We start from the raw sequence: 26994 nt of genomic DNA, 5'->3' as shown, positions 1-26994 counted from the left end.
CCACCTTTCAGTTGCATTCTTTGCACAGTGCTGACATGGTCAGTGCCTAAGTCATCCCAGTCTGTCTACCACCCTCTGCCCTGTGGAGTATTACAAAATGGCAGCTGGTTAACAGATAGCAAGAAAGACGGCCGTTGGTCCCTTTGACCTCTTCATGGTAGAGTTGCCAGACTGAGCAAATAATAACGCAATATGCCTGCTTAAAGTTGAATTTCAGATACAGTATTTGGAAATGCATGAAGAGTTATGAGTATCTGATATTACAATTAAACTGAGTAGTATATGATGAGTGAGCTTTTATCTGGCAGCCCTGCTTTGCTCCATGAGCTTCTGTCTGGCATAACGACTTGAATACTTTCCTTTAGAATGGTACTGATGTGTGATCAGTTTCTAAAGTAGTGGTAAACTTCACAAATAAACCCTTGTGTATTGGAAAACTTGAGCCATGGTCTTAATTCTCCTTAGTAGACTGAACCATGACTGAGTTGGCAAATCACATTTTCTGGATTCCCAGTCTTGGAACTTGGCCACTCAAGGTAGGAACTTGGAGGTTGTAACATCCAGAATCTCTAATTACCCTATTTTTCCTCCCTGTATTTAATGAGAGTTCAGTGTGGGGGTTAGAAATTTGGGCTTTTAAAAGCATTTCCTCCATAAATTTTTTTTAAAAAAAGCTTCTTTTCTTTATTCCTTGAAAAAATAGCTATCTGGGACTTCATTTGTACACTCAGGAAGAAGAAAGAATTCTATAAAGCCTTCCGCTTTGCTTTGTCTTCTATTTGGTCAGTATTTCCTTGAGCACCCGAGCAATAGACAGCACCGGAGCATTCTTTATGTGGTTCCCGCTGGTCCTCTGCCAGGCTCTTTCTTTCATATCCTTTGTTTAACATCAACTAATGTCATCTTGTATGGGCAGGTGGTTATTATTCATAACTTTCTAAGTTAGAAATTCTTCAAGTTGAATGGTTTATTAGGTACTACCCCAGAGGATAAAGAGATTTTTCCTATTTTGAAGTCTTAAGATTGTTTGATTAAGCCTCGGTTGTTGAATGAGAAGAATTCCGGCGAGGCCCTTCTGTCTTCAGTCCTGTGATTTTCACCTTCTTTCAGTCTTTCGTCTTTGACCCCTGGAAGAGATTATTTAAAAGCACATTCATAAGCTGACTTCATTTCCATGAGTTGGCTTAAATGAAATCAGCAGTTGTTATCTGAAGCTTTTTAATATGTTAGTGCAGGGTTGACAAACTTTTCTGTCAAAGATAAGCTAGTAAATATCTTGCTTTAAGTACATATGATCTATGGTGCATATTCTTCATCTCTTTCACAACCTTAAAAACATGTGAAACCCAATTTTAGCACATAGACTAGTCATAAACAGGCCATAGCCTAGTAATAGTTTTTTGAAGTAAGTGTTTGTTTTTAGAAATATCTGTCATGGAAAGGTCTCTTGGTTGAGATCTACCCTTCATTTTTGACATAGATGAAAATAAAACTGGTGAATGGATAGCAGTAATACTGTTGTGATGCAATGAATGCTTATCTGCTGGTACTGAGTTATGTGGGGGGTAGAGACCCCCTATTGGAGGGCACCGCTCACTCTCTCCACTGGCCTTCCCCTGGGACATATTCTAATGGCATTCCCACTAAAACAAGCAGATATTATATTTAGATTAAGCAAAATGCCATTTGGCAGAGTTCTCTTACCACCTATGTAGGAGCAAGTGGCCATAGAGTAAATTCACTCCTCAAATGTGGAGAAACACAGACAGGCCATGAATTTTCCTTCTGTGTGTGTGAATTTTTTTTTTTTTTTGCTAGTGACATAGAGGACTTGTTAACAGTTTGATTAGAACTAAAAAGCTTGACCAGCTTCACTGTTCCTTTTTTTTTTAAGAACTGATAATTCTTAAGAAACTGTATAAACATTATTTTGAAACCCTATCAGGAGGTTATCTCATTCACATACACTTGGCAAGAACTTTGCTGTTTGGTTTGCCCCCATCTTTTTCTCTGGTTTTCTTTGAAAGATTACACTTGGTGTTCTTCCGGATTGCAGTGGTAACAGCATCCATGCTCCCCAAAGCATCAGAGGGGAGAGAGGAAGCCTATTAGATTCATCATACACTTGATACCTTTCCCGCTGCTGTTCTTGCTGGTCAGTACAAAGCCATTCAGTCACTCCTTGTCTTGTCCATTATTATAAATGGAAATTGGGGTTTTCCTCACTACTTTTTTCCTCGACCTTTACAAATGAATTTTGGGCCCGAATGCAATGGTGAATAGACAGACATAGTTTCTAGGAAAGCTGTTGGGACCCACTGAATTGTGACTGTTGGACAAAGGCATTTTGTTTAGAAAGCTTGTCCCAAAGTGGTGTTGGAGTCTGAAAGAAGGCCCGCCAGCGTCTGGTTCTTTCTGCTGTGAACTAATAGGAAAGCTGATGTTTGCTGAGTGGATGGCTGTGCTCAGTGTCCAAACACATCTCTGTTTGCCAACTGCGAACATATTGCTGCCTCTGTGAGGCACTCCATCATGCCTTGAATGGCTCCTCTTGTGTTCAGAATTTTTAGACTCAAAAAGGGGGAGAGAGAAATATTTCTTTCAGACTTAAGCATTCACTGTAGCATCCTTAGTCTCATCAGGCCTTTAGAAACCAAGCTTGCACCAGAGATGCTTCTCGAAGAATGAAAAAAAGAGTAGAGGGAAAAGGAAGAAAGTAAAAGGCAGCCCTATTGAAATTCCTTTATTCCCGCCACTTGTGGCCAAGTTTTCATAAATAAATCAGGCAGCCTGGGTAAATAGAATGTATTGTGAGAATATTCCTGATTTCTCCCTGAGCGAAATAAAATATAGCACTGTGTTTATCACCTGTGGCTCATTTCTGTTCATTTTTATAAATACACACATATCACAAAGCATCGAATGCATTCTTAATATGTCACTAAGTGTATATTAGTTATTTCTCTCATAATTTCTTATAAAAGGTTAATTTTTATCATGAAATTTTATTTATAAACTTACTTTCAGAGTTCCAAAATTATTCTCTATAATGGAAAGCAAATTAAATACAATAATAAAATGGTATTTTGGTTGTTATTTCATTCATTTTAGTAATTTTTTGCAAGTGATTTTCTTTGTTATTTTGGCATGACATAATACTAGCTACATTTATTGAGAACATTGCTCATATGACAAGATTAGATATTTCTTAAGTGCAACTAATCAGTATTTTGTGGTTTAAAAACCTTGAATGATGAAGAACCAGCAATGACAACTGGCAGTTCAAGTAAATGAACATATAGCACAGACAGGAAACAACTGTTTGGGCCAGTGTTATTTAACAAGTACTTCCTAAACATTGGGTAAATGCTACTTATCATCTTGGGGAAAAGAAGAGGGTTTCTTCTAGTGACAAAGATAGATGTTTTTATGATTGGACAGATTCTTATAGCAATAAATTATATTGCTCTCTGTTAGTGGAAAACCAACATGAATTTTCCTAGTTAGAGTGAATGACAAACAAACTTAAAAGCAGAATCACCGTTATGTCCCAGGCTTTAGCAGTAGTTAATGTCGTGGTTTGGATGTTGATATTAATTGCAGTGGTTGCCTAGATATTTTTATTTGTAACCCTTTATAGTCTTTAAAAACACTGTGTCTTTACCTTATTGGCTAGCTGAAATGTAACAGTAGTGGAGATAGTTGTGTCAGAGAGGAAATGGCAGCTGCAGCAATAGCGTGGCTTGATAGTAATGAACCCAGCCATCCAGTGGGTGAGCTAAGCACGCACTCTAACATCCATTAGTGTACTTCTTCCTCACATGGTCTTGTGAATTCAGTACTACTGCTTTATTCATTTGTAGATGAGGAAATTGAGAGCATTAGTAGTGAGCCTGGCTCACACACATGTTAAAACCAGTACAGGTCAAAAGTGAATTTCACACTGTGTTTTTGAAGTCTATACCACAGCTGCCTCACTATAGTTGATTGGAAGAAAATTATGTGAACTCTCCTTGCACAAATTTTAATTCATCTTTCCTTTATTTCTCATGTATAGTTTTGGGAAAGTGTTTAAAGGTCCTCACAGTCTCCATATTTGGAATCTGAGTATACCTCAGAGTATAAAATGTTCTATAGGTATAGGAATTTACCCCTTCTGCTTTTTGCCCCAAGAGGAGTTTGATATTTAAATTATTAATTGTTAGTTATTATAAAGTGATTAAATTACATTGTGGTCTAAAAGGGCTAGATAATACATTTTTATTCAGGATTTCTGATTTTAAACTTGAACCTAATGAATGAAGCATCAACATAAAATCAGCATATATTTGCTGTACATGTGAAAAGAAAAGTGGCAATTGAAAACTGTAGATAAGACTTGGAAGCAATGCTTTAGTGTATTCTTACTACTGTTAGGGTATACAACTCTTGGTAGCACACTTATTTCTCAATGGTTGATTAAAATTGGATTTGATAATTTCCTGAATTAAAACTTTTTTGACAGGAATAGCATTGAATTATAGCACTATGTAAGTTTTGGGTGTGCATCATTAAAAATTAACATATTTGCGGGGCAGAGAGACTCTAGTGAGAAGAGTGATTGCCTTTCCTGGGACTGTACTGGGTTCAATCCCCTGCAGCGAGTATAGCTCTTGAGCACCACTCGGAGTGATGCCTGAGCACAGCTGGGTGTGACTCCAGAACAAATGACAGACATAGCAGTGATTCGAGATGTATATACATTGCATTAAATTTACCACTAAATATCCAGATTGCTTTATTTCAGTAACCTCAGTAAGAGTTCTTACATTGTCTTTACTTTTTATATCAATAAAATAATGTATTATAATTATTTTTCCTAAAAGAACACTTATTTAAATAATCTTTAAAATTTAGAATGCCCTCTTTCTTACTAAATGAAGAAAGATGCCCTAAAAACACACCCTTCATGGTGACAAATATCAAGAATGATTCAACTACAAATAGCATCTCTTTACATTTTTTTCCTATGTTGTGCCTTATGTTGCCCTTAATCTTTCACTAAAATTTAGATATAAAGAATCTCAGCAAGGGAATGCCCTGCCAAAGAGGCAGGGTGGAGCAGTGTGGGGTGGGAGTGGTTGGGAGGGATACTGGGATTATTGGTGGTGGAGAATGGGCACTGGTGAAGAGATGGGTACTCGATCATTGTATGAATGACACATAAGCACAGAAGTTTGTAAGTCTGTAACAGTGATTCATAAAAAAATAAATAAAAATTAGGGGCTGGAGCAATAGCACAGCAGGTAGGGCGTTTGCCTTGCATGCGGCCGACCTGGATTCGATTCTCAGCATCCCATATGATCCCCCACGCACCTCCAGGAGTAATTCCTGAGTTCAAAGCCAGGAGTAACCCATGAGCATTGCTGGATGTGACCCAAAAAGCAAAAAATAATAAATAAATTAAAATTAAAATTTAAAAAAATCACAGCAATAAAGAAGTGCATCTCTGTGGTGTGAGATATCAGAGACTGGCACACATTCAAAAGAACAAAAGCAACCAGTGTTGGTGTGGATGTGGGGGAAAGGACACTCTTTCACTGTTGGTGGGAATGCCGACTAGTCCAGCCTTTTTGGAAAACAATATGGGCATTCTTTAAAAACTAGAAGTTGAGCTTCCATATGACCCTGCAATACCTTTCTCAGAATATTTCCCGAGGGTGCAAAAATGCACAGTAGAAATGACAACTGCACCTGTATGTTCTTTTCAGCACTGTTCACAATAGCCAGAATCTGGATACAACCCCAGTGCCGAAGAACTGGTTAAAGAAACTTTGGTACATCTACACAGTGGAATACTATGCAGCTGTTAGGAGATGAAGTCATGAAATTTGCTTATAAGTCAATGGACATAGAGAGTGTCATGCTAAGTGAAATAAGTCAGAAAGAAAGGGATAGACATAGAATGACTGCACTCCTTTCCTTTGTGGAATATAAAATAGCATAATATGAGACTGACACCCAAGGACAGTAGAGACAATGTCCAGGAATATTGCCCAATACTTGGAAGCCTGTCTCATGAGCTGGGTGAGAAGGCAGCTGAAATAGAGAAGGGATCACTAAGACAATGATGGTTGGAGGAATCGCTCCACATGTGAGATATGTGCTGAAAGTAGGTAAAGGACAAAACATGATAACCTCTCAGTATCTGTACTGCAAACCATAATGCCGAAAATACAGAGAGAGTATTGAAAGAAATTGTCTTGTCTGACATAGAGGCAGGGGGAGGGTGGGAAAGGAGGTAATGCTGGGGAGATTGGTGGTGGGGAATGTGCACTGGTGGAGGGATGGGTGTTTGATCATTGTATGACAAACTCAAACATGAAACCTTTGTAACTATCTCATGGTAATTCAATTCTAAAAAACGTGTATCTCATATCCTTTCAAGCTTCCCATGGTGTATTCATATCCCAAAATACAAGTAAAAGATATATGAATACCTATCAGAGAGCTTGGCAAGATACGAGAGTATCCCGCCCACACAGCAGAGCCTGGCAAGCTACCCATAGCGTATTCAATATGCCAAAAACAGTAATGATGGATCTCATTCCCCTACCCTGAAAGAGCCTACAATTATTGGGAAAGAAGAGCAAGGAGAAGCTGCTAAAATCTCAGGGCTGAGTGTAATAGATACGTTACTGGAGTAACAAATAAATCGATGAACAACGGGATGAGAGCGATACAGTGATCTCATATCTTTAATATAGCAACAGCCAACCACAAGATTTCTTTTGCATAAACACTACAAAAACGGTATTATATAAAGTGTGAAACTGAATATATTTTAAGAATTTTTTTTTTTGGCTTTTTGGGTCACACCCAGTGATGCTCAGGGATTACTCCTGGCTCTGCACTCAGGAATCACTCCTGGTGGTGCTTGGGGGATCATATGGGATGCGGGGAATTGAACCCAGGTTGGCCTTGTGCAAGGCAAACACTCTCTGCACTATCTCTTCGGCCCCTTAAGATCATTTTTATAGAAATTATAATGATTGTAGTTGATTAATCCTGTGTTTATTAGTATATGGTCCTCTAAAATGTTGCTTTAAAGAGGTCATATGAATAGGAGTCAAAGAATGAAAATAGTTTTGCATGTGTAGCACAAGGCAAATTTTTTCTCTTATTTTTAGGAGCCTACCAGAAAGAATATATATACATTAGAGACTGTATTCTAGAGAATCAGTTACCAAAATCAGTTATCACAATTTATGGAGTGTTATTTTTTTTTCTTTTTGGGTCACACCTGGCGATGCACAGGGGTTACTGCTGGCTCTACACTCAGGAATTATTCCTGGCGGTGCTCAGGGGACCATATGGGATGCTGGGAATCGAACCTGGGTCGGCCGTGTGTAAGGCAAATGCCCTACCTGCTGTGCTATCGCTCCAGCCCCACTATATGGAGTGTTTTGTATCGTTTGTAAACCATAGAGCTAAATTAAAGATTTCTGCAAACCTGTCTACAATAGTGTTTACTCTAAAGCTGGTTTGTTCGAAATACCTTTCTGAGAAAAGCTGACAAAAGAATAGCTCAGATTTCTGCCTTACTTTTTTTAATTGGAATCTGTTTGGCTCAGCTTTGCCTTTATTGATTTGCTTTGTTGTTTTGTTTTTGTTTTTAGGCCACACCCAGCAATGCTCAGGGTTACTTTTGGCTCTGCACTTAAGAATTACTCATGGTGGTGCATGAGGGATCATATGGAATGCTGGGTTGGCTGGTTGCACTCTGGTTGGCTGAACGCAAGGCAGGTGTTCCAGCCCCACCTTTGTTTATTTTATAAGTATTGGTTCTATTTCACCTGTTTGGAACTTGGTTTTGAGTGGTTCCCAATTTATTAGAGGAGCATTGGACTTCACAGACAGAATTTTCCACCCCAGCTTTCTGAATGATATTCCTCTCACCACATTTAGTAACTTGCAGTGTCCACCAGCAGTTTTCATTATTTTCTGCTTGGTTTAGGATTAACCCATATAATGCAGCTTAGATGTTTCCTTATGGGAAAACATGGAGATACTAGAAAGCTTGTTTGGTATTACTTGGGCCTAATATTCAAAAGTAGAAGAGTAACTTACAACCTATTTAGCTTTTGTTCCCCAGTCATTTAGAGTAAAATGACAATGGATATCAAATAAATGGAAGTTTTGGTGAATAAATGATCAAAGCACACTATAGATCAGATATGACCAAACTTTGCTTTTGTGTCTTATGCTTCAGACTATTAGATTTCTTTTGGTAAGTTTGATAGGCCTGACTTGTCCAGGTGTATTGATTCACTTGTGAATAGTAAGTTTAGTAAAAGGTAAAGATAGCTGAGTAAGTAAAACTGTCACTGTATCACTGTATCACTGTCATCCCATTCATTGATTTGCTCTATTGAGCGCCAGTAACATCTCCATTCGTCCCTGTCGAGTGCTAGTGGCATACTAGGGGCTCTTTCAGGATCAGGGGAATGAGGACTGTCATTGTTAGTGCTTTTGGCTTATCAAGTACACCACAGGTAGCTTGCCAGGCTCTGCCGTGTGGGCGAGATACTCTCTGTTGCTTGCCATGCTCTCCTAGAGGGACAGAGACTTTTGGTCTCTGTCCTTGCAGGTGTTCCCAGTCTACCGAATGCAAGCTTTTAGTCACTGGCATGTTATAACGATCTGCACATTGACAAACACGCACCTGCCTGTGTCTCTGGGTAGCACCTGGGACATCTGCAGCCTCAGGTTGATCTCCTTGATGTTGATGGAGTGCACCCGGAGTGGCAGCTGGCAGAGCAGGACCCTGTTGCGGAGGGTCTGTGCCAGGTCAAACACCTGCGCTGAGTCCCAGGTCACCCAGTGGTTGGCTGACAGCACGCCACAGTGGATGAGCCACTGTGCACACTGCCGCAACGGCTCCATTCCCGACGGTGCTGCGACTCGACCCACCTGGGGCAGGCGGCGACGCTGCGGCCACCGCTGCAGTTTCTCCATGCCTGCCAATGCCGTTCTGTTCAAATCTTGCTATCAGCCGGGAATGTCCCTCAGGAATCACACATATTCCAGCAGGGATCATGCATAGAGTTCCATGCCTGGCGTGCTGAGCTGCACGTTGTCTAAGGGGAGTTGGTGAGGTGAGCCGGGTTCGGGAGAGAGTGAGAGGTTCGGGTGGCGTTGATGATTATAGGGAGTGAAATTAAAAACTATTCTCTAACTTGACCTCAGTCTCTCTTAAGCCACCCCAGGAATTTCTTCTTGGAGATGTCCCGACAGGTTTCATGGGAGTCTCTAATGCAAAGAAACTTGACCTGGAATGTGACTCTTCACGGGAGGCCAGTGGAGTGCAGGCACTTGCCCCAAGTTATACAGAAAGACAATAGAAAAGTAAAACTAAAGCAGTAATAATGAATCACTTTCTAGTGTCTTTAGAGAGGAGATTTGTGTTTTAATTTCCTTGTAAATCTCATCTTGTAGTGTCAAGGTTAAGACAGTACATTTTATAATTCAAATCTGACTTTTATTTCTTCTTCTCCTAAGGTTAACTTTACTATTGTGATAGGAAAACCTGTGAACAAAAGAGACAGGTGTAATGAAGCACAAATCAAAGAAACCTGACATTTATCCCAAGTCCTGGAGAAAAATAGTTTAAACCTTTAAGTTTCCAACTAGTTATAATATTCATAAATCAGGTAGATAACCTGCCCTCTGTCAGAAATGACTTTTTCTTTTCTTTTTTTTTTTTTTTTTTTTTGCTTTTTGGGTCACACCCAGCGATGCTCAGGGGTCACTCCTGGCTCTGCACTCAGAAACTACCCCTGGCCGTGCTCAGGGGACCATATGGGATGCTGGGAATTGAATCCGGGTCAGCCGTGTGCAAGGCAAACGCCCTACCCGCTGTGCTATCACTCCAGCCCCACAAATGACTTTTTCAAAATGGAAAGAATACATGTATTTGTTTTAAATTCTCCTCATGCAACTTTCTTCCGGAGGCTGGCTTAGAGACCTGGGAAAGATAGCACAATTCATATTTTATAAAGCATAAAATATTGTTCAGTATTTATTATTTATTTTGGGGTGTATGGTTATGCAGAGCAAGGTGAGGGAGAACCAGAGAGCTTCCTGTTATTTTGTTTTGTGGTTCTAGGGATTAAACTTCAAGCCTCATTCATGCATGGCAGTTTTTCTGTCTTAAGCTATATCCCTGACTATAATAAAGCACTTTTCATTACGTAGAGACTGAATTTTAGAAAGCACATGTATTTGTAAGATGAGGCATTTTAATGCAAACCATGTATGTTCTGGAGTCAGTGAGATGATTGAACTTCCCTGTGCTTGTTTACACTGCTTTCTTGAAAGACACCAAACTTTTTAAAGTAAATTTCTTTTTACTTCTTAAAAAAGTTGTCTTACGTATCCTGAACCAGTGACATATGCTTTCAGGATATGAAAGTAGATTCTTAGTTGTTCTAAAATTTTTTCTTCAATTAATGTTGTGAAGCTGCCACATTATAAGAGGCAGTTATGCCAGTTTCTCTTTCAAGGGAACAATGACCTAACTTTTTGTAGTTTTTTAATATTAAAAATGTCTAAAAGTTTATTTTTTCTTTCATAAATGAATACATTGATTATCAGAATACTGAGTCCAACTTTAATACAATGAATCTGAATTTGAAAGGGGTAGGGAAGAAAATATTCATTTTCCTGGCTCAAGTGAGAGCAACATCAGCTGTGATGTTAATTTGTCTTTTGTTGTATTACCCAATGTGGAGTCATTAAGTCATTATTTTCATACATATTCTTAGAGAGTTGAAATTTTGTCCCTGACACTTTTGCAAATGCTGAGATTGGAAACTAGAAAGCATCTTGATTCAATCAGATTTTTGACTTTCATTCCCTGCTAAAAATGTCTTTTGGGTTACAGTTACAAATAATATAACTGTTTCAAATGTAGTTTGCTTTGTTATGCTTTCATTTGACATTTGCAAGCATCTAAAATATAATGATGATTCTATGCTATTTTGTATTATTTACCAAAAGCGGGATAGCATAAATGTAAAAGTAGTTTTTGATAGTGATGTTGTGTTGATTTGAATACCAATAGTCTCAATAAACAATTCAAAATGAAAAACGAAATTAATCATCTTTCAGGTTTGAACTTGGCGGGACTCCTATTCAGGCTCTAACATGTCATTGGATTGGGTTTCTGAATGCAACAAGGCCAGGACTCACCAGAGAACTGTTAGATTCAGAATCATTTTCATGACTTAATGGGCCACGGCATGTGGGTGAGGCTGGTGGTCTTGTTTCTGCCTGATCTTGAGTGTCAGTATTCCGGGGCAGTGGTTATCCAGGCCTTGTCGGTATAGACAAAGATAGACTTTTTGAACTTAATTTTCAAGCATTTTGGAATTTTTTCTTTTCTTTTCTTTTTTTTTAACTGAGACACGTTGATTTAGTTATTCATGATTGAGTTTCAGGCATATTTAATTTTCAAAAGAGGTATAGAGGGGCTGGAGCAGTAGCGGGTAGGGCGTTTGCCTTGCACGCGGCCAACCCGGGTTCGATTCCCAGCATCCCATATGGTCCCCTGAGCACCTCCAGGGGTAATTCCTGAGTGCAGAGCCAGGAGTAACCCCTGTGCATCACCGGCTGTGACCCCCCCCCAAAAAAAAGGCAAAACAAACAAACAAACAAAAGAGGTATAGACTCCAGGTGAATTGTTAGAATAATCTGTGAGGATGTGAGGAAGTATTTGGATGTTGTGTCATATCAAGAATAAACATTAAGGATTTTTATTAAGAAATTAAGAAATCTCAGGCTGGAGCAATAGCGGGTAGGGTGTTTGCCTTGCACGTGGCCAACCCGGGTTTGATTCCCAGCATTCCATATGGTTCCCTGAGCACCGCCAGGGGTAGTTCCTGAGTGCAGAACCCCTGTGCATTGCCGGGTGTGACCCAAAAAGCAAAAAAAAAAAAAAAAAAAAAAAAGGAAATTAAGAAATCTCAAGGCCAAGAGATAGAACAGAAGGTAAGGTAATTGCTTTGCCTGTAGCTGAATCTGGTTCTCTTGAATCCCCAGCACCACATAGGGTCCCCTAAATACAGCCTAGGCATTCAAATGCAAATTATATGTCTCTCCTGAGCTTAGAGCTAGGAATAGCCCCAGAGCACTTCCAACTATGGAACATTCCCCCCCCCCCACACACACACACACGCACACACTCCCCACACTCCCTAATATTAAATAGAAAAATAAGTCTTTTTCAAATGGTGGTGACCTATTAGGATTTAACTGTACGTGTGTTTAAAGATAGTTTTATGGAATTGACATTATACCTAGTCTGTATGACTATTAAGAACATAATTTATATTTGGTTATTAAAAGAATAAACAATTAAAATTGTGAAATAAAAAAGGATTTTTCTGCTTTTTGCAAAAATAAGCTCAACATTACCTCAGGTGTTCTCCATCTTACTAGAGATTTTGTTTAACAGTTGAAGCCTCAAAGGCTTAAATAGTAAGTTAGAATTGATGAACTTTGAGTTTGGGTTTTTTCCCTCCAATGAAATTAATGATTCTGTGGTCCTGGCTATCAAATGAAAGTATGTTTACAAAGATTTTGTCAAATGCTCAACCTGTTTGCCTATTCTTAGGTACATGTTATTTTATGTTGCACTATCACTGGTATTCAGTAATCAAGTAAATACTGTAATTTCATAGACTGACTCTTAACAGTGTTACTATTCTATATTACATGAAATTCTCTGATTGTTTCACTGTTTCCATGGAAGTATTCTAGTTGCTTTATGGTGACTAAAGCTGGAGGACTATTTTTAGCCAAACTACAGTCATCTTTGTTAGTTGAAATTCATTCAATTAAACACTAATATGATACAATTTCTAGGCTTCTGCCATTCCCTCCCTCCCCCAACATTGTGCTGAAATTCAGATCCAGTTCATTGGGCTTACCGTGACTGCAGGTGAGGTGTGCTTCAAAATCTTAAATGTGCTTGTTTTTTCCTCCTTCCTTTTATTTTAATAGTCATCTCCCACTCTCACTCCCTGCCCATCATTACTCTTCCTGGCTCTGAATACCTATATTAAAATAAATGTGAACTATTGTGGGGTGTCTAAGAAGAGTAGAGATGGCCAGCATGGGGGTGGTGGTGACAAAAAAAGCCATACTCCAGAGCCTTGCAAGCCTGTGTTTACAAAAAGCATCATGGATTGTAAACATTTGAGGACTGTGATAGGAAGGATTTTCAGGTTTGTCAGTGAATAGCTGTTCTCTGAAATCTTTAAGAATAGACCTAAATGACACCATTCCATTCAACTATAATGTCACCTATTGCTCTGGAAGGAAGCATAAAACCTTCAGGTTTCTTTTCTTTCACCTTTAATTTAAGAAAGTTAATAAGGGAAGCCAAGGAATTTATCCAACCCCCTACCCCCCAGAATTTCAGCTCTCCACTGTGTCCTGTTTTGTGTTGAAGAAAAGACTTTTCCAAAATACTTGAAGTGCCAGTGACCTAGTACAGTGGGTAAAGGGCTTGCCTGCACACTGCTGACCCAGGTTCAATCCCCAGTACCACATCAGATCCCTAAGACCCATCAGGAGTGATCACTGAGCTAAGAGCCAGGAGTCAGCTGAAATGGATTAGTGGCTACCCTCTGGGTTCTGCTAGTGCCTTTTAAGATTGATATTTTAAATATCACATTTATGCCAGTGTCAAGTCTTTTAACAACTTACATTGAGTTGGAAAACAATTTAGTTAAGATTAATTAGGGTCATATGTTTTCTGGGTATGATTTTTTTCTGCCTCGGTTATAGCTTTCACCCCAATTTACTAGGTTATTTTTTTCTATGTCATATCTATCTAGTTTCTCTTCTCTTTTCAAAAAGGTCAGACTTTGTATCCCAAATGTCTTTCCCTTCTTTATGATACTTTCTTCACTTTGTTTTCCAGCCACATATTGCCTCATAGACCCCTTACATCATATCTGTGACCAGGACACTGCTATTCAGTGTCCCGACATCATTCTACACGTTTTAAAAAGTGTATGTGATCCTTTTATAAATACGAGGCTGTATTGGATATTATTGAACCCCAAGACTTTTATACATACTCTTGGGGGGTATTTTATAGGTGACATCAAGAAAGAGAAGTCATAAACAGTGGTTTCTCAGTGCCAATCATGTAGATAAAGAACTGAAAAGGACAAAAATTTATGTCATGGAACATCTGAGTAAGGGTATCTGGAATGGAAGCATGCAATACTGTAGTTTTTTCCTTGAAGGGGCTCATGGGTTACACATGTTTATCTCTCATATATGTCGTTATATTGTTTAATTATTCAGATAGTACTGAATTCAGGGAACAGTGTATCTGAAATTCCTAGTTTGATTTACTTTTGTTTTTATTGAGCCCTTTGATAATTTTGCCTTCTCTCTAACTTCTTAGCTTATTATTAGCCAGTCCTGGTTAGTATATTGAGGTCTGGTAGTTATTGGAAGTCATTTTAAATTTTATTCATTCTCTTGAAAATGTTTTCTGCCATTTCTGCTCAGGAAGAGCAGCAGTGGTCTTTCTGGTCATCTCTTCTCCAAATGAAAACCCTCCATTTTAATTCAGCAGCCCCACCTTGGGGAGTGTGCCATTGATACTCGAAAGTGAAATTGTAGCCTCTTTAGTAAAATTGCTTTTATGTAGCCAATAGAAAGGATCTGTGCCATAAAGCGGTCTACTGCCTCTCTGATAATCTATGTCAGCTCACTTTTATAACTGAGAAAATAGCCGGACAGGGTGACCTAACCTTCCTGAAGTTCCTTGGAAGTGTTTACTGACGGCCTTTGATCAGACTTCAAATGTGGGAGAGTCTGACCTAGTTGTACTAGTTGTTTGCCATCAGCCTTTTTTTTCCCTCTTGCCTCTAAATAAAAAGAGAAAAAGCAGCAGACCTTGTAAACATGGCTGGTTGTGAACTCTCTTTCCCAGGCCTCCCTTGAGGTGTAGGTGAGACTGAGAAGGGGGCGCTATGATTTAGCTGGTTATCCTAGAGTCCTTCTTAGCTTCCAGCCTCTGGACTGGGTAGGAAATTTTTATTAGCTGTCAAACACTTTTGTAAAAAATAAGGCAATTTCAGAGGATTGCCTGTCTTTGGCTGGGAAACAATCTTTTACCTGACATCAGGACATGCAAAGTGCATTTGTAAGCCTTTTAAAATGAAAAAGAAAGTTACATCAAACTAGATAAGCTGTGATTTGTAGAACATTTAGCTTAAAGAAAAAAAAAAAACAGCAATTCTTGCTTTTCTTTAGTATTTCTTATATCATGGATCCAGACATTTATTTTTCTTTTGCCTTTTGATTTGAGGTTCACGAGCTCTAAAGAACCAAGGTACTAATTAAGCTATGTTGGGCTGCTGTCAAAATACTTTTAGAATGTTTTCAATAACTTTTCTCTAAGTCAAGGATTCATGGGGGCGAGCTGAAGAGTCAGCCCTGTTAGCTGTTCAAAGAGGTTTTCTGTGGCTTGTTTTATAAAGCCTCATTAGAGCAACAAATAATTGAATTCCCCTGTATATATCGATTAGTGGTAATTCACCTTTCAGGTGGGTGATTTTTTTTGTTTTGTATTCTTTCATTGATAACAGATGAATAATGTAAAACAGATCTTGTGAGGAGCACAACCGCATATAGTTGGCTGACTAATGACTTCGCTGTTTTTTTTTTTAAACCTGCTGCACTAGAGCACAAGTAAAATGGGAAATGTGCACTGCCCTCCCTCGCCCACGTTCTTTACAGAGGCACCGTGAAGTCTCTGTTGGCATGCTAGGCTTTGGCAAGCCTCCCTTGTGGCCCGCAAATGGATTAGAATGCAAGTAGGGAGGACGGTTTTACTCAATCATGTCTAACTGAAGGCCGGAAGGTTGGAAGAGGAATGAAAGGTCGCCCCTTGAATGGGCCCAAGGTCATCATGAGTAAACTCTGTCCCACTCTTGCTGGCATATCCTTAGGTTGCGCTCTCTCTGTTGTCTCCTTAAAAACCATTCTTCTTTGATTCTTTTCCCTGAGAATTAGTAGACTTCAGTGTTACTCCTTTAAACAACAGTTTATATTCTAAGAGCAACTAAAATGAAATCTGGGCTACCCTCATTCCAACCTGTTTCCCTCCACAGAGATATCTGGAGGCTTCCACTGGGGTTCTGCCCACCTACTGACTTACTTTTCCTGAAAACTATGTCTTGAGCATGTTGTTAGCTGGAATGCCAGTAGTTCGGTGAATTGAATCCACTACTGTGTGAGACAGTGTGGGGTTCTCTGCTGTCCTTGGTGGGCAAAGGAGGAAACATGCAGGGAATGATCTGCTCTCATAGGTCTAGAAGTCCAGGGGCCTCCATTTTAATTTTGCCACTAGTACTGCTGGGACTTTTATTTTTGGAAAACATCAGAAAGCCTTTCTCAGTTTGAATTGTTTGTGTCATTCCTTAGACCCTCAAAGTTTCTAAGGACTTAAAGTATAAATAAGCAAATTACGGATTATCAGCTGTTAAAACCTGGCATTTAAAATTATGATAAAGACTGATTCTCTTCCTTTAATTAAGCTTAAACTGATTTTAATATTTTAAAATATTGAAAAATTTAATATTTTTCATGGTGGACTGGTTCCTAATTTGCATAGGATGATAAAGTTGAACTTGGAGGACAGGGCCTTGAGACTTTGAGAAATCCAGCTTAAATGACCTCATGGTTCCCGTTGCTAGACTAGACCATCACCAAATGTTCCTGCTGCTTCAGATGTCCGGGCTCTGTGCCTGAATCTGTGCTGAGAGTCAGTGGCCCTTGTCCATCATAGAGGCATCGGCCACAGGCAGGACACGAAGCTGAGTGGCCTCCTTCCCCAGGCCTCCGTGCACCTGTGCATTACTCACTCGGCATGCCGTTCACCCCGTAATTAACAGCAGAAACACTTCTCTTCAGTGTCACTGTGTCCTTGGCATTCTGCACAGGGTCTGGCAGCTAGATGGGCTTCAGCAAAGGGCTGTTGAACTGAAGGGAACAATCACCAGGGGCTCTAACATTAGGATTTTTGAAGACTGTCATTATCACCAGGCTCTCATGGTACCTAATATTGTTGACTTTCCTTAGCCTGCATTCTATAGCGCCTAATTCAAATCAGATTTTTAATGTTGCTTACAAATTTTGAAAAAACCTCTCAGGCCATCAGACCTGGAGTGATTGGATTCACTTTCTTCAGTCACTCATTGCTGGTTCATGAGAGTTTCACATATTTTCCTTCTACCAGTTTTGTGGATAATTTTTAATCACTTTAAAATGTTTGGACTCTGCAAATATGGTCACTGTTTATATGTATAGCAGTTTGTCAGCAATATATCTTTTGTAAAATCATGTGTTTTTTAATTAGAGACTTTTATGCAATGAATGTTTATCAAGCTAAAGAGAGTAGCATTAATATAAGTAGTGTAGATTTTACTAGTAAATATCAAAGTAACTTGAAATCTTGGGTCAATATCTAACTTTTTCTCTGAAATTGTGGAAACTGGAATTCAAGAAGTTTAATCTTTTGTGAAAATAAAACTCTTGCTTTCTTACTCTCAATTCCCATAAAGTGACTAAGTGGCCAAATCAAAATTGAAGTAGTTATAATGAGTTGATTTTCAAAATAGACTTGTTAACTAATACAGCCTTTTGTTTTGTAAAATGGTTGAATGATAAGAGGGTAACACTCCATCAGTATGAATTCTGTCAGTAACTCAGTTCTGGTTCTAATTCAGTTTTGGTTCTTGATAATAGTTTATGTCAGTAAGATTACTGCCTAGGTATTTAGTCACTGGGCAGTTCATTGTCATGGTCACTTGCAGTTTTGAAAGACAGTGGCTGAGATAGACTAAAAGTTCTTATAAATAAATAATATTTATTTATAAGAATAATAAAACCAGTGTCAGATATAGAGGATGGACTTGGAGGGAACAAGGACGCCTCCTTTGATTCAGATCTGCCTCAGGATGTTTAGAAAATGTGGCACGCCCAACTTTCTAAGATTTCCTAGAAATTAAAAAGATATGAGCAAGGGTTTGTATTAGGGATAAGGGATTAGATAACTAGGAAAGCAGCCATCTCCCACTGCCCTTTTTTAACAATCATAGCTCACTTTCTTGAACATACTGCATTTTTAAAGGAGGATATTTACTTCCTTGCTACAAGATAGAAATATGTTTCAAGAAGAACTATGAAGATCAAAACAACTAACTTACCCATTGGAGAAAGAATGGGATTCTTTCATTTGTGATTGCAGTAAATGATTACATTCTGATAATTACTTACTTATGCAGTATTTTTCTTCTAGTGGCACAATGTTAATTTTTAATTTTTTTTTTGGCTTTTTGGGTCACACCTGGCGATGCACAGGGGTTACTCCTGGCTCTGCACTCAGGAATTACCCCTGGCTGTGCTCAGGGGACCATATGGGATGCTGGAATTTGAACCCGGGTCAGCTGCATGCAAGGCAAATGCCCTACCTGCTGTGCTATCTCTCCAGCCCCATAGTGGCACAATGTTAAAGTTTGTTTTTAATACTGTTGTTTGACAGTGTTCTGCCCAAGGCACTTTGTGTTGTCCTCAGAACAATCTTTGAAAATAGCCCTTGCCACCTTTTTGCAAGACTGTGCTAGTCAGAGATGTTCCTAACTAACTTCCTCAAGGTCATGCCAGAGAGCGGTGAAATCACCAGATCTCCCTACCTCCAAGGCTTTGCTCTTTGCCGTGTTCAGATTTTGCTCTTCTAGCCTGTCTACACTCTTTGGCTTTGGGGAAGATGTTACTATAGATTGGAGAAAAAAGTGAATCTGAGCCAGAGAAATATACCATGTCAGTTCAGCTTCTGTGTAAAAATTACTGTTTGAGAGAAAGTGAGTCTGCAGTATGGCATTATTTTATGGAACCAGAAAGCTTGCTCCCAAAGGAAAGTAACATTGAGATTAGATAGTGCTAAGAACTGGAAGAATAGCACTCTAGACTGGTGATTTTCCACCTTGTATGCCTGTGGGCCAGCGGATCTGACCATTAATAACTGCTGCGGTAGATCAGGAGTTTTCAGTCTTTCTCCACCGACAGACCTGCGTGGCTCATGTGCCTGTAGCCAATGCCCAGACACCTGCCTGCTGGACAGCTTGCATCTGGACCTCACTTTTTGTATTCATAAAACTTCAATTTCTCTACTAAATCATTATTTTCTACTACCCAGTCATTTCTGTAATTATTAATGTGTCCAGAGGATGCTAATCTTTTAAAAATTAATTTTGTATAAAAATCTAAAAAAATAAGATTTTATTCATTGTAGACAGTGCCAGAAAAGCTTTCTTATATTTGTTTTCACTCCTACTCCCAAATAACCTTGCATCCATTAATTAGGAAGTTGCTTCCCAAATCCTTCCTACCTCTCAGCCCTTTGCAACCACACATCAGTTTGGTCTTCGTTGATTTATTATTCCAGATATTTCATTTAAATGGAAACATGTAGGATGTGATAGTTTATGCCTGATTTATTTAGCGAAACATTTTCCATGTTTGCCCACATTATGTAGGTAACAGTATTCCTTTTCTTTTTACAATAGTCCATTGTCTGTGTTAGATCACATTTTGTTTTTAATCATCCATCTCCTAGTGGGTATTTTGACTATTCTCCTTTTTTTAAAAGTTATTAATGGTGCTGCTGTGAATATGCATAAACTTATTTGATTCACTGTTTTTTATTCTTCTGGACATAACAATGTTCCTTATTGGTAGGTCCTGTGATGGTTTTTGTATTTATGTTTTTGAGGAAAACAGCAAATTGTTTTGCACGGTGGCTGTTACTGTTTTACTGCTGTTTTTACATTCTGATCATCAGTGTAAAGGGGTTTCAGTTTCTTCATTTTCTCTGGCAACTACTTTTATTTTTCTGAGAATAGCCATCTATTATCTATACCCAATAGAATAGTATGGGTATAAAGTGGTATCTTATGTGAATTTGACTTATGTTCTCCTAATGACTAAAGGTGTTAGGCAGCCCTACATGAGAGTTTTGGCTATTTGTGTATCTTCTTTGATGAAATATCTAGGTCTTTGTACATTTTTGAGTTGGATTGCCTTTTTGTTGAGAGAATGACTAATATATTCAAGATACAGATTCTTTATCAGATACATGGTTTGTATTTTCTATTTTAAATGTAAAATATATAAAATAAGTTGTCTTCTCATTTTATTAATATCTTTTGATGCACATTTAAACATTTTTTTGTCTTTAATGTGGTTTATTTCTGTTTCTTTACACTAAAATTCTCAATTTTGATGATTATTCTTCTTTTGTTGCTTTGTGCCTCATGAGTCATAGTTAAGAATCAGTTGCTATGTATTACTTCATGAAAATATTCCCGTTTCTTTAGAAGTTTTGTAGTTTTAGCTCTTGTTTTTCTCTATGGGTCATTTAAAATAATTTGCAGATATAAGGCAAATAAGGGTCTGAGTCTATTCTTTGTTGAAACTATTTGCTATTCATATGAATCTGAGAATTGGCTTTTTCTCTTTTAGATGCTGTTGAAATTTTGACACATTACATTGTCTTTGTTACTTTGGTGTAACATTACTAGAAGGTTACTTTTGTGTAATATTACAATCTTATCAATACTAATTCTTCCATTACAAGTTTTAAAGTGTCCTTTAGTTTCTTTCATTTAAGTTTTCTTCAATTTCTTTCAGCAACTTTTTCAGCTGAAGTGTAAAATGTAAAAGGCCTTTCACTTTCTTAGTTAAATTTATTCCTGAGTATTTTATTATTTTTATTTTTTGAATATTTTATTATAAAACAGGTTTTTGGGGGATGCTGTTTTAAGTTGCTTTCTTAATTTCCTTTTCAGAGTTTTCATTGCTGTTATGTAGAAACTTAACTTGTGTGTTACTATTGTACCTCATGGAATTGTGACTGTTTATTAGTTCTAATTTTTCCCCTCTGAATGGGATTATGTTATTTAAGAATAGTTTTTGTTTTCTTTCCAATTTGAATTACCTTTCTTTATAGTTTGGGGGGCTTTGGGGGGAAGGGGCTGGGGAAGGATTGGAGAGAGGTCACAACCGGCTGTGCTTAGGGCTTACTCTGGCTCTACACCCCTGGATCACTCCTGGCAGGCAGAATGGGGGGAAATAGTGGGCTACAATATGGGATTGAATCTGTGTGTGCCACCAGTGTGTGGGCCTCCGCATCTTGTTCCTGACATTAGGGAGGAAAACATTCAATATTTAGCTATTGAATGTGATGTGAGTTTTGAGTGTTTTCTATCTTTTAACCCACTGAGAGTGTGTTTCTTGGGCCACAGCATCTTTATCACCTCAGAACTTGTTGAAAATGCTCATTATTTCTTGATGCCTACATTATTTCTTAGCTTGTTTTGGGTCACTGTAAATAAGTGGAGTGCCCTTATTACATAAGCCGTATCAGAATCTGTGGATCAATCTTCGACCCAGAGCAAAAATTATCTACTTTCCTCCCATGACATACTTATGACTACATAGAGTATAGTCATAAGTATATCAATACCCCATCAGTGATTTCTCTTTTAACTATTTAGAAATATTTATGGATTGCTTCTGTGGGATTTATTGGATTTTCATCACATCATTATTTTGATTGTCCTTTACTTTTCACATTCGTTTTCTTATAATTTACCACAGGGCAATCTCAATTCTTTACATCCTTTTCCATTTAGAGCAAATTTAAATTAATAAGAGAAGAAGAATGTGATCTATTATCACTATGGAACTATTGCTAAAGATAGTCATTTGGGCACATAACGGTTTATAGAAAAATGAAATGATAAAGTTCTCATTCATCTCTACTTGTTTGCCTATTGGTTAATGCTAAGCTTCCAAAAGTACTGCCTTTTAGAATCCAAAATAGTGGTACAGTTAATTATAATTGTGGTCTTATTTCTGAGACAGTTTTAAATGATCATTTATATCCTAGATTCCCATTTATGACCACTTTCAAATTTCCAGGCTCTATTTGTAGACTCACCTCCAATCCATCTAGTTAACTGCTCCCAGATGGATGAATAATCTGACTGTAGCCTCAGAGCAAGGGGTTATGGTTACCTTCATGTTTGAGCTCTGGGTGAATACCACCAGGGAAACACTGTGTAAAGCAGAATGACCTCACAGCTGGGGGGCGGGAGGTAAAAAGCTTGTGTGGTCCCAAAAATACTGGGTTTCAGGAAGGCTTTTTGAACTGTGAAAGTCCTAAATTCTTTGTATGAATTACTGTTGATGGAATAATGAAGCTGTTCTCTACCCTTTTTTAATTCAGGCTTTTCTAGTTTATTATAAGATAATGGAAAATCAATTTAGCAACGGATTCTAGCAGACTTTTAAGGTGCTAGACGATGAACTTGCATGGTGCACTTAAATTCTCTAATGACTTTAATTCTATCATGATTCTTGTGAGTGCCTCACATTCCTGTTCCTTGGAAGTGGTGGTGGGAGGAATTCTTGACTGTTTAAATCATAGCCTAAAAGTTGAAATTGATAAAATTTCCCAAGTCTTCCTGCACTTTTTCTCTTTTAAAGTGAGATTACTTGACTCAGCAAATATTTTGGTTCCAATTCTAGAAGTTAGGCATGTGACAGTGTTTATATGTCTGGGGAATAGTTCATGTGGTCTTTAGCTGACTTGCTTAATTAGATTTCCAAAAACAAGAACCATGCTGTTTTGGAAGTGTACATTTGTTCATCTTTGTTTTAAAATACTTAATCTATATGTACATATATATGTGCAGATGAGTCTTTGTAACAGGAGTCAGTAAGGGAACAGTGTTCCAGATAAAGAGATACAGAAGATAATTTAGAAGTTTCAAGTTTGCAGTAGAATAAGAAATTATTTTAAGAAGACTGTGGCTTCTGAATAGATAAAAGCTGTTTTCAGCCTATTTTAAAAGACATTGTCTTTGTGTCTTAAGGATTTTGATTAGAAAGTCAAAAGGATCCTATTAGAACTAGAAGTTTAGTAAGAGAAGTCTATTTTCAATTGGGGACAAATTTTAATAATGTAAGAGTTTTTCAAACACAGTTGAACAGAAGCCTTATGCTCACTGATCTGGGAGATAGATTGTTTCGAGAGACTTTTTTACACCCCCCCCCCCCGCACCACCATTGTGAACGGGATATTATTTAGTAGCTTTTAAACTCTGAATTCCTGTGGGTGCAATGGTTTAGTTTAGAAAATAGAGGAACCTTGGGGTTCCAAGGCACAGTTAAGTTGCACAGGCTATTACTGTATATTTCACAATGCCCTTTGAAAGGGTTTTGATGAGAGTGACAAGAGAAGGGGAAACAAAGCATGTTCAAGTCATTTGGCTACTTTTGAAATGAAGGCTGGGAAGCAGGCATTTTCTGGCTGTAAATCACTTACTTGTACATTCTTTAAAGCATTTTATACAAATGACTTTAACAGTGTTTTAGGGTCATGCCTCAGGTTAAGAGACTGTTTGCCTGGTACACATTTTGGTGATTCAGAAGCAGTACTTGGAGGTGGTAGCGTTTCTGTTCACACACTTTTCTGTGAAGCGTTGATTTCTCCAACTTGTTACTTTTAAGTCTTTTATGTTTAAGCAAGAGCTATAAGTTAAGTTTTATAAAACATTCTAAAGATTACTAATACTTTGTTGAGGGGATTGGGGTTGGGATTCACCTGAAGGCTACATCTGTTGGCTGTCTTTCTGCCCCACATATGACTTATTTTTTGAAGCGAGTCGGTTCAAATGAAAATCTTAGTAAAAACCTAACTCTGCTTGATGGCTGTGGTAAAAAAAAGCTGAAGTTCATACAAGAGCTGCATTGAAAAATGCCAGCAGTGGTTGGTGGGTATATTAGTTTGTCATATGTAAAAGTAGGATGGGGTGGCACATTTATCCATTGTTATGCCACTGTCAGCTTTTGCTTTAGTGGGTGCCAGTAGGTGTGAACATTAGAGACAGCTGTGGTTTTTTTTTTAAGTGTTTTAGAGATGTTCAGAAAGTTTAGTGTTTGAATATATTCTTCATAAAGTTGTGGCAAATTTTACTCATAGGGCATGCCACTTGAATACCAGAATCTTTTCTCTGCTGCTGCTAATACGCTCAGACCTGTAAATACGCATCAGCCTCCCTGTCTCCCACACCCCACCTCACGGCCCTTTTCTGTGCAGTAGTTCAAACACTGGATTGTCCTGTGAGGTGAAAGGTGTGTTATGCTTATGCTTAAGTGTGGCCCTGGGAGAAAGGTCCTGTCTTCTTTTGCCAAAAACAAGTGTTGTATTTTTCTTAGTATTTGTTACAGCCAAGAAAATTTCACTGCCGGGAGCATAACACACATTAGGAGAAAGCAAATAAACATAAGGCTTTTGGAGCCAGGAAGTCGCATCTTAGATTAGAAACTCGCATCATTGGATGACATTTGGGAGCGGGTCACTGAACAGGGGAGGCAACTACAAAATCAGAAATCAGTAAAGAAGGTTGTTTTTGCATTCTAGAGAAGTCATTTAATCATAGAATTTTTGGAAAGGTGTCAATGTTGATTTGATAATGACAGTCAGATTTATTGTAATTCAATGTTAATTCACACTTTGCTTTGGTAACAGTGTTGCTTTGCTATTCATTGTTTTCTTAGAAGTGTGATTAATATTCATTGGACTTAATATTTTGAAACTAACCTCTTGTTAATTGAATATTTTACTTTAAAATAATCTAACAAAATCTCCTGAGTGTTCTTAATAATGCCTAGTTTCAAAATAGTATCTACCCCCTATCTTATAACAAGAGGTTTATCAACTAAATTTGGCATGTTTTGAAGGTTTCTTCTATTTCAAATTAACGGCATGTTAAAAAATAATAGCCTAAGTGAGAATTACAAATCCAATGTCTATAAAAGCTTTTAAAACTTATTTCAGTATTAATTTGTTTAAGCATTTATCAATAATGCATATCTTTATTGGCACACAAATAAAACTCTACCCTTTGTCCTATTTTCTTGGGTAACTCTTAAATGAACTGCCTTGATTTTTATAACTTGAAGCATTGAGGTTCTGTAAGTATTTATAAAGAGGTTTACAGCTCTGTTTAGAGTCTTCCCATTATTCAGGTAGCTAATTCTTTCTTATCCCCAATTTTAGGTTTATTTTTAAGGCTCATTGAACCGAGTATTGAAGGGAAAGTAGTCATTTCTCAGTTTTAATAAATTTTAAGTACAGTGGTTATTGAACAATATATTTCTTAAAATGCCTTTTACTCTTCCTAGGACCTGCTGAGGTTCCCATGATGTCACCGAATGGATCCATTCCTCCCATCCATGTGCCTCCAGGTTATATCTCACAGGTAAGCTCTCGAATGGATTGATACACTCACTTTGGTCTCCACCGTTGCTCCAAGAAAATCTGTGTGGGAACTTTAAACACTTATTGAGGATCCACTTAATTAGGCTGCTTTGAGGGCTGCCATTGTTTGATGGTGTTGCATGGGGCTCCCCAGTTCTTGCTGTGTCCCAGAGAGAGCAGGGCCACAAAGCTGCCCTTAGCCAGGGCGGGTTGTGTGCCTCACCATTTGCTAGTGGTTCCTTTGTCACTTTAAAGATTCCTTCGCTCTCTAACACAGTTTGCTGGGGAAATAATTGTAGATTAGTTGTGGAAAATATCAAAGAAAGTGTTGCTAACATAAATTGGGCCTATATTCTATTACGGGGCCCCATTTCTCCATAATGGGGTACATCCTGGTCTTGGTGAATTGCTAAGGAATATGTGAGGTCTGGACTGTTTGTAGGTCTTGACAAATTTTTTTTAAATGTAATTTTGTTCCTAGTAAAGCAGCAATAGCATTTTTTTAAAAAAAATAGCAATTTTGGAGGTATATTGGAAGGGTTAAAAATTAGTTCAAGGGGTTCGCTGTGCAAACCAGTGTTCTCCCTTGAACACAACTTGCTTCTTTGTTTTTCTCTTGAACACATTTCCACTCTTTTCTCTCCCATCACATCTTTCAAAGCAAGTTTCATTCCAAAAAAGTCTGCCTTGATTCACTAAAACTAAACAAAATGAAACAAATAATAGTAATTAAAGGATAAAGTTCTGCTCCTTTACCTGGCTAGTGTTTCAAATGTTCAGAATGCTTTTATATATGCTTTCATTTCCTCCCAGATTCACCCTTGTCCTTATGTTTCCCTGCTTCTCTCTGCACAGTTTCTTCTCTAAATCCCTAATGAAACATTTTGTCTTTTTCTTTGCCTCTCTTTTTTTCCTGGTTATAAGGGCATACTTCACTTGTAGAAACAAAATCAAAAAAGGTAGCAGTATTAAATTTTATCGTTGTCCATAAACATAATCATTATTAACATCTTTAAGATTATATCCACACATTGCTTCTCTTTTTGTTCTGTTCTCCTCAGGTGGTTTAAAATCTGTAACTTTCAGGGGCCAGAGTGATATTACAGCTGGTAGGGCACTTGCCTTGCATGCGGCTGACCTGAAGTTTGATCAGGGAGCGATATGTGGTTCTGAGTAGTGATCCCTAGGCACAAAGCCAGGAATTAGCCCTGTGTACTGCCTGGTGTGGCCCAGGCCCTCCCCTAAATGCATAATTTTCAGTTTTTATTTTGAGAGGGTAAAAAAAAAGTTGGCAGCTACAAAGGAAAAATGCTGAAGTGCAGCAGAAATCAAAGATCATTTTTCCTTCTTTGATGTGAAATTTAGCATTTTTTCTGAATAAGACATAATGCAGCCACCACTTAAATTTCATTTTTCCCGTCTTTACTTCCATGTGAACTAATTTGACATCTTCTGTTTTTATTTTTGTTTTGTTTTTTGTTAGTAGCCATTATGTTGGCCAGTCCTCTTTATTGCAAATAGATGCCATATTTTGCACAAATCTTTGGACTGACAGTTGCTGGCAGAGCAGAGAGTGCAGGGCCAGGACTCAGGAT

At 38.1% G+C, this 26994-nt stretch overlaps 1 protein-coding gene across 3 annotated transcripts in view; it reads left to right on the top strand.

The window, feature by feature from the left end:
• The window catches only part of FNDC3B (fibronectin type III domain containing 3B), a 362568-nt gene that overhangs the window by 168597 nt on the left and 166977 nt on the right, over nucleotides 1-26994 (top strand). For all 3 annotated transcript variants that reach the window (XM_055128349.1, XM_055128351.1, XM_055128350.1), the window contains exon 4: nucleotides 25324-25400. In XM_055128349.1, the coding sequence (XP_054984324.1) occupies nucleotides 25324-25400 (77 nt within the window). The remainder of the gene's footprint in view (nucleotides 1-25323; nucleotides 25401-26994) is intronic.

This window comes from Sorex araneus, chromosome 2 (genome assembly GCF_027595985.1).
Source record: "Sorex araneus isolate mSorAra2 chromosome 2, mSorAra2.pri, whole genome shotgun sequence".
Classification (NCBI taxonomy): Eukaryota; Metazoa; Chordata; class Mammalia; order Eulipotyphla; family Soricidae; genus Sorex; species Sorex araneus.
This window is presented reverse-complemented; position numbering and strand designations above follow the sequence as displayed.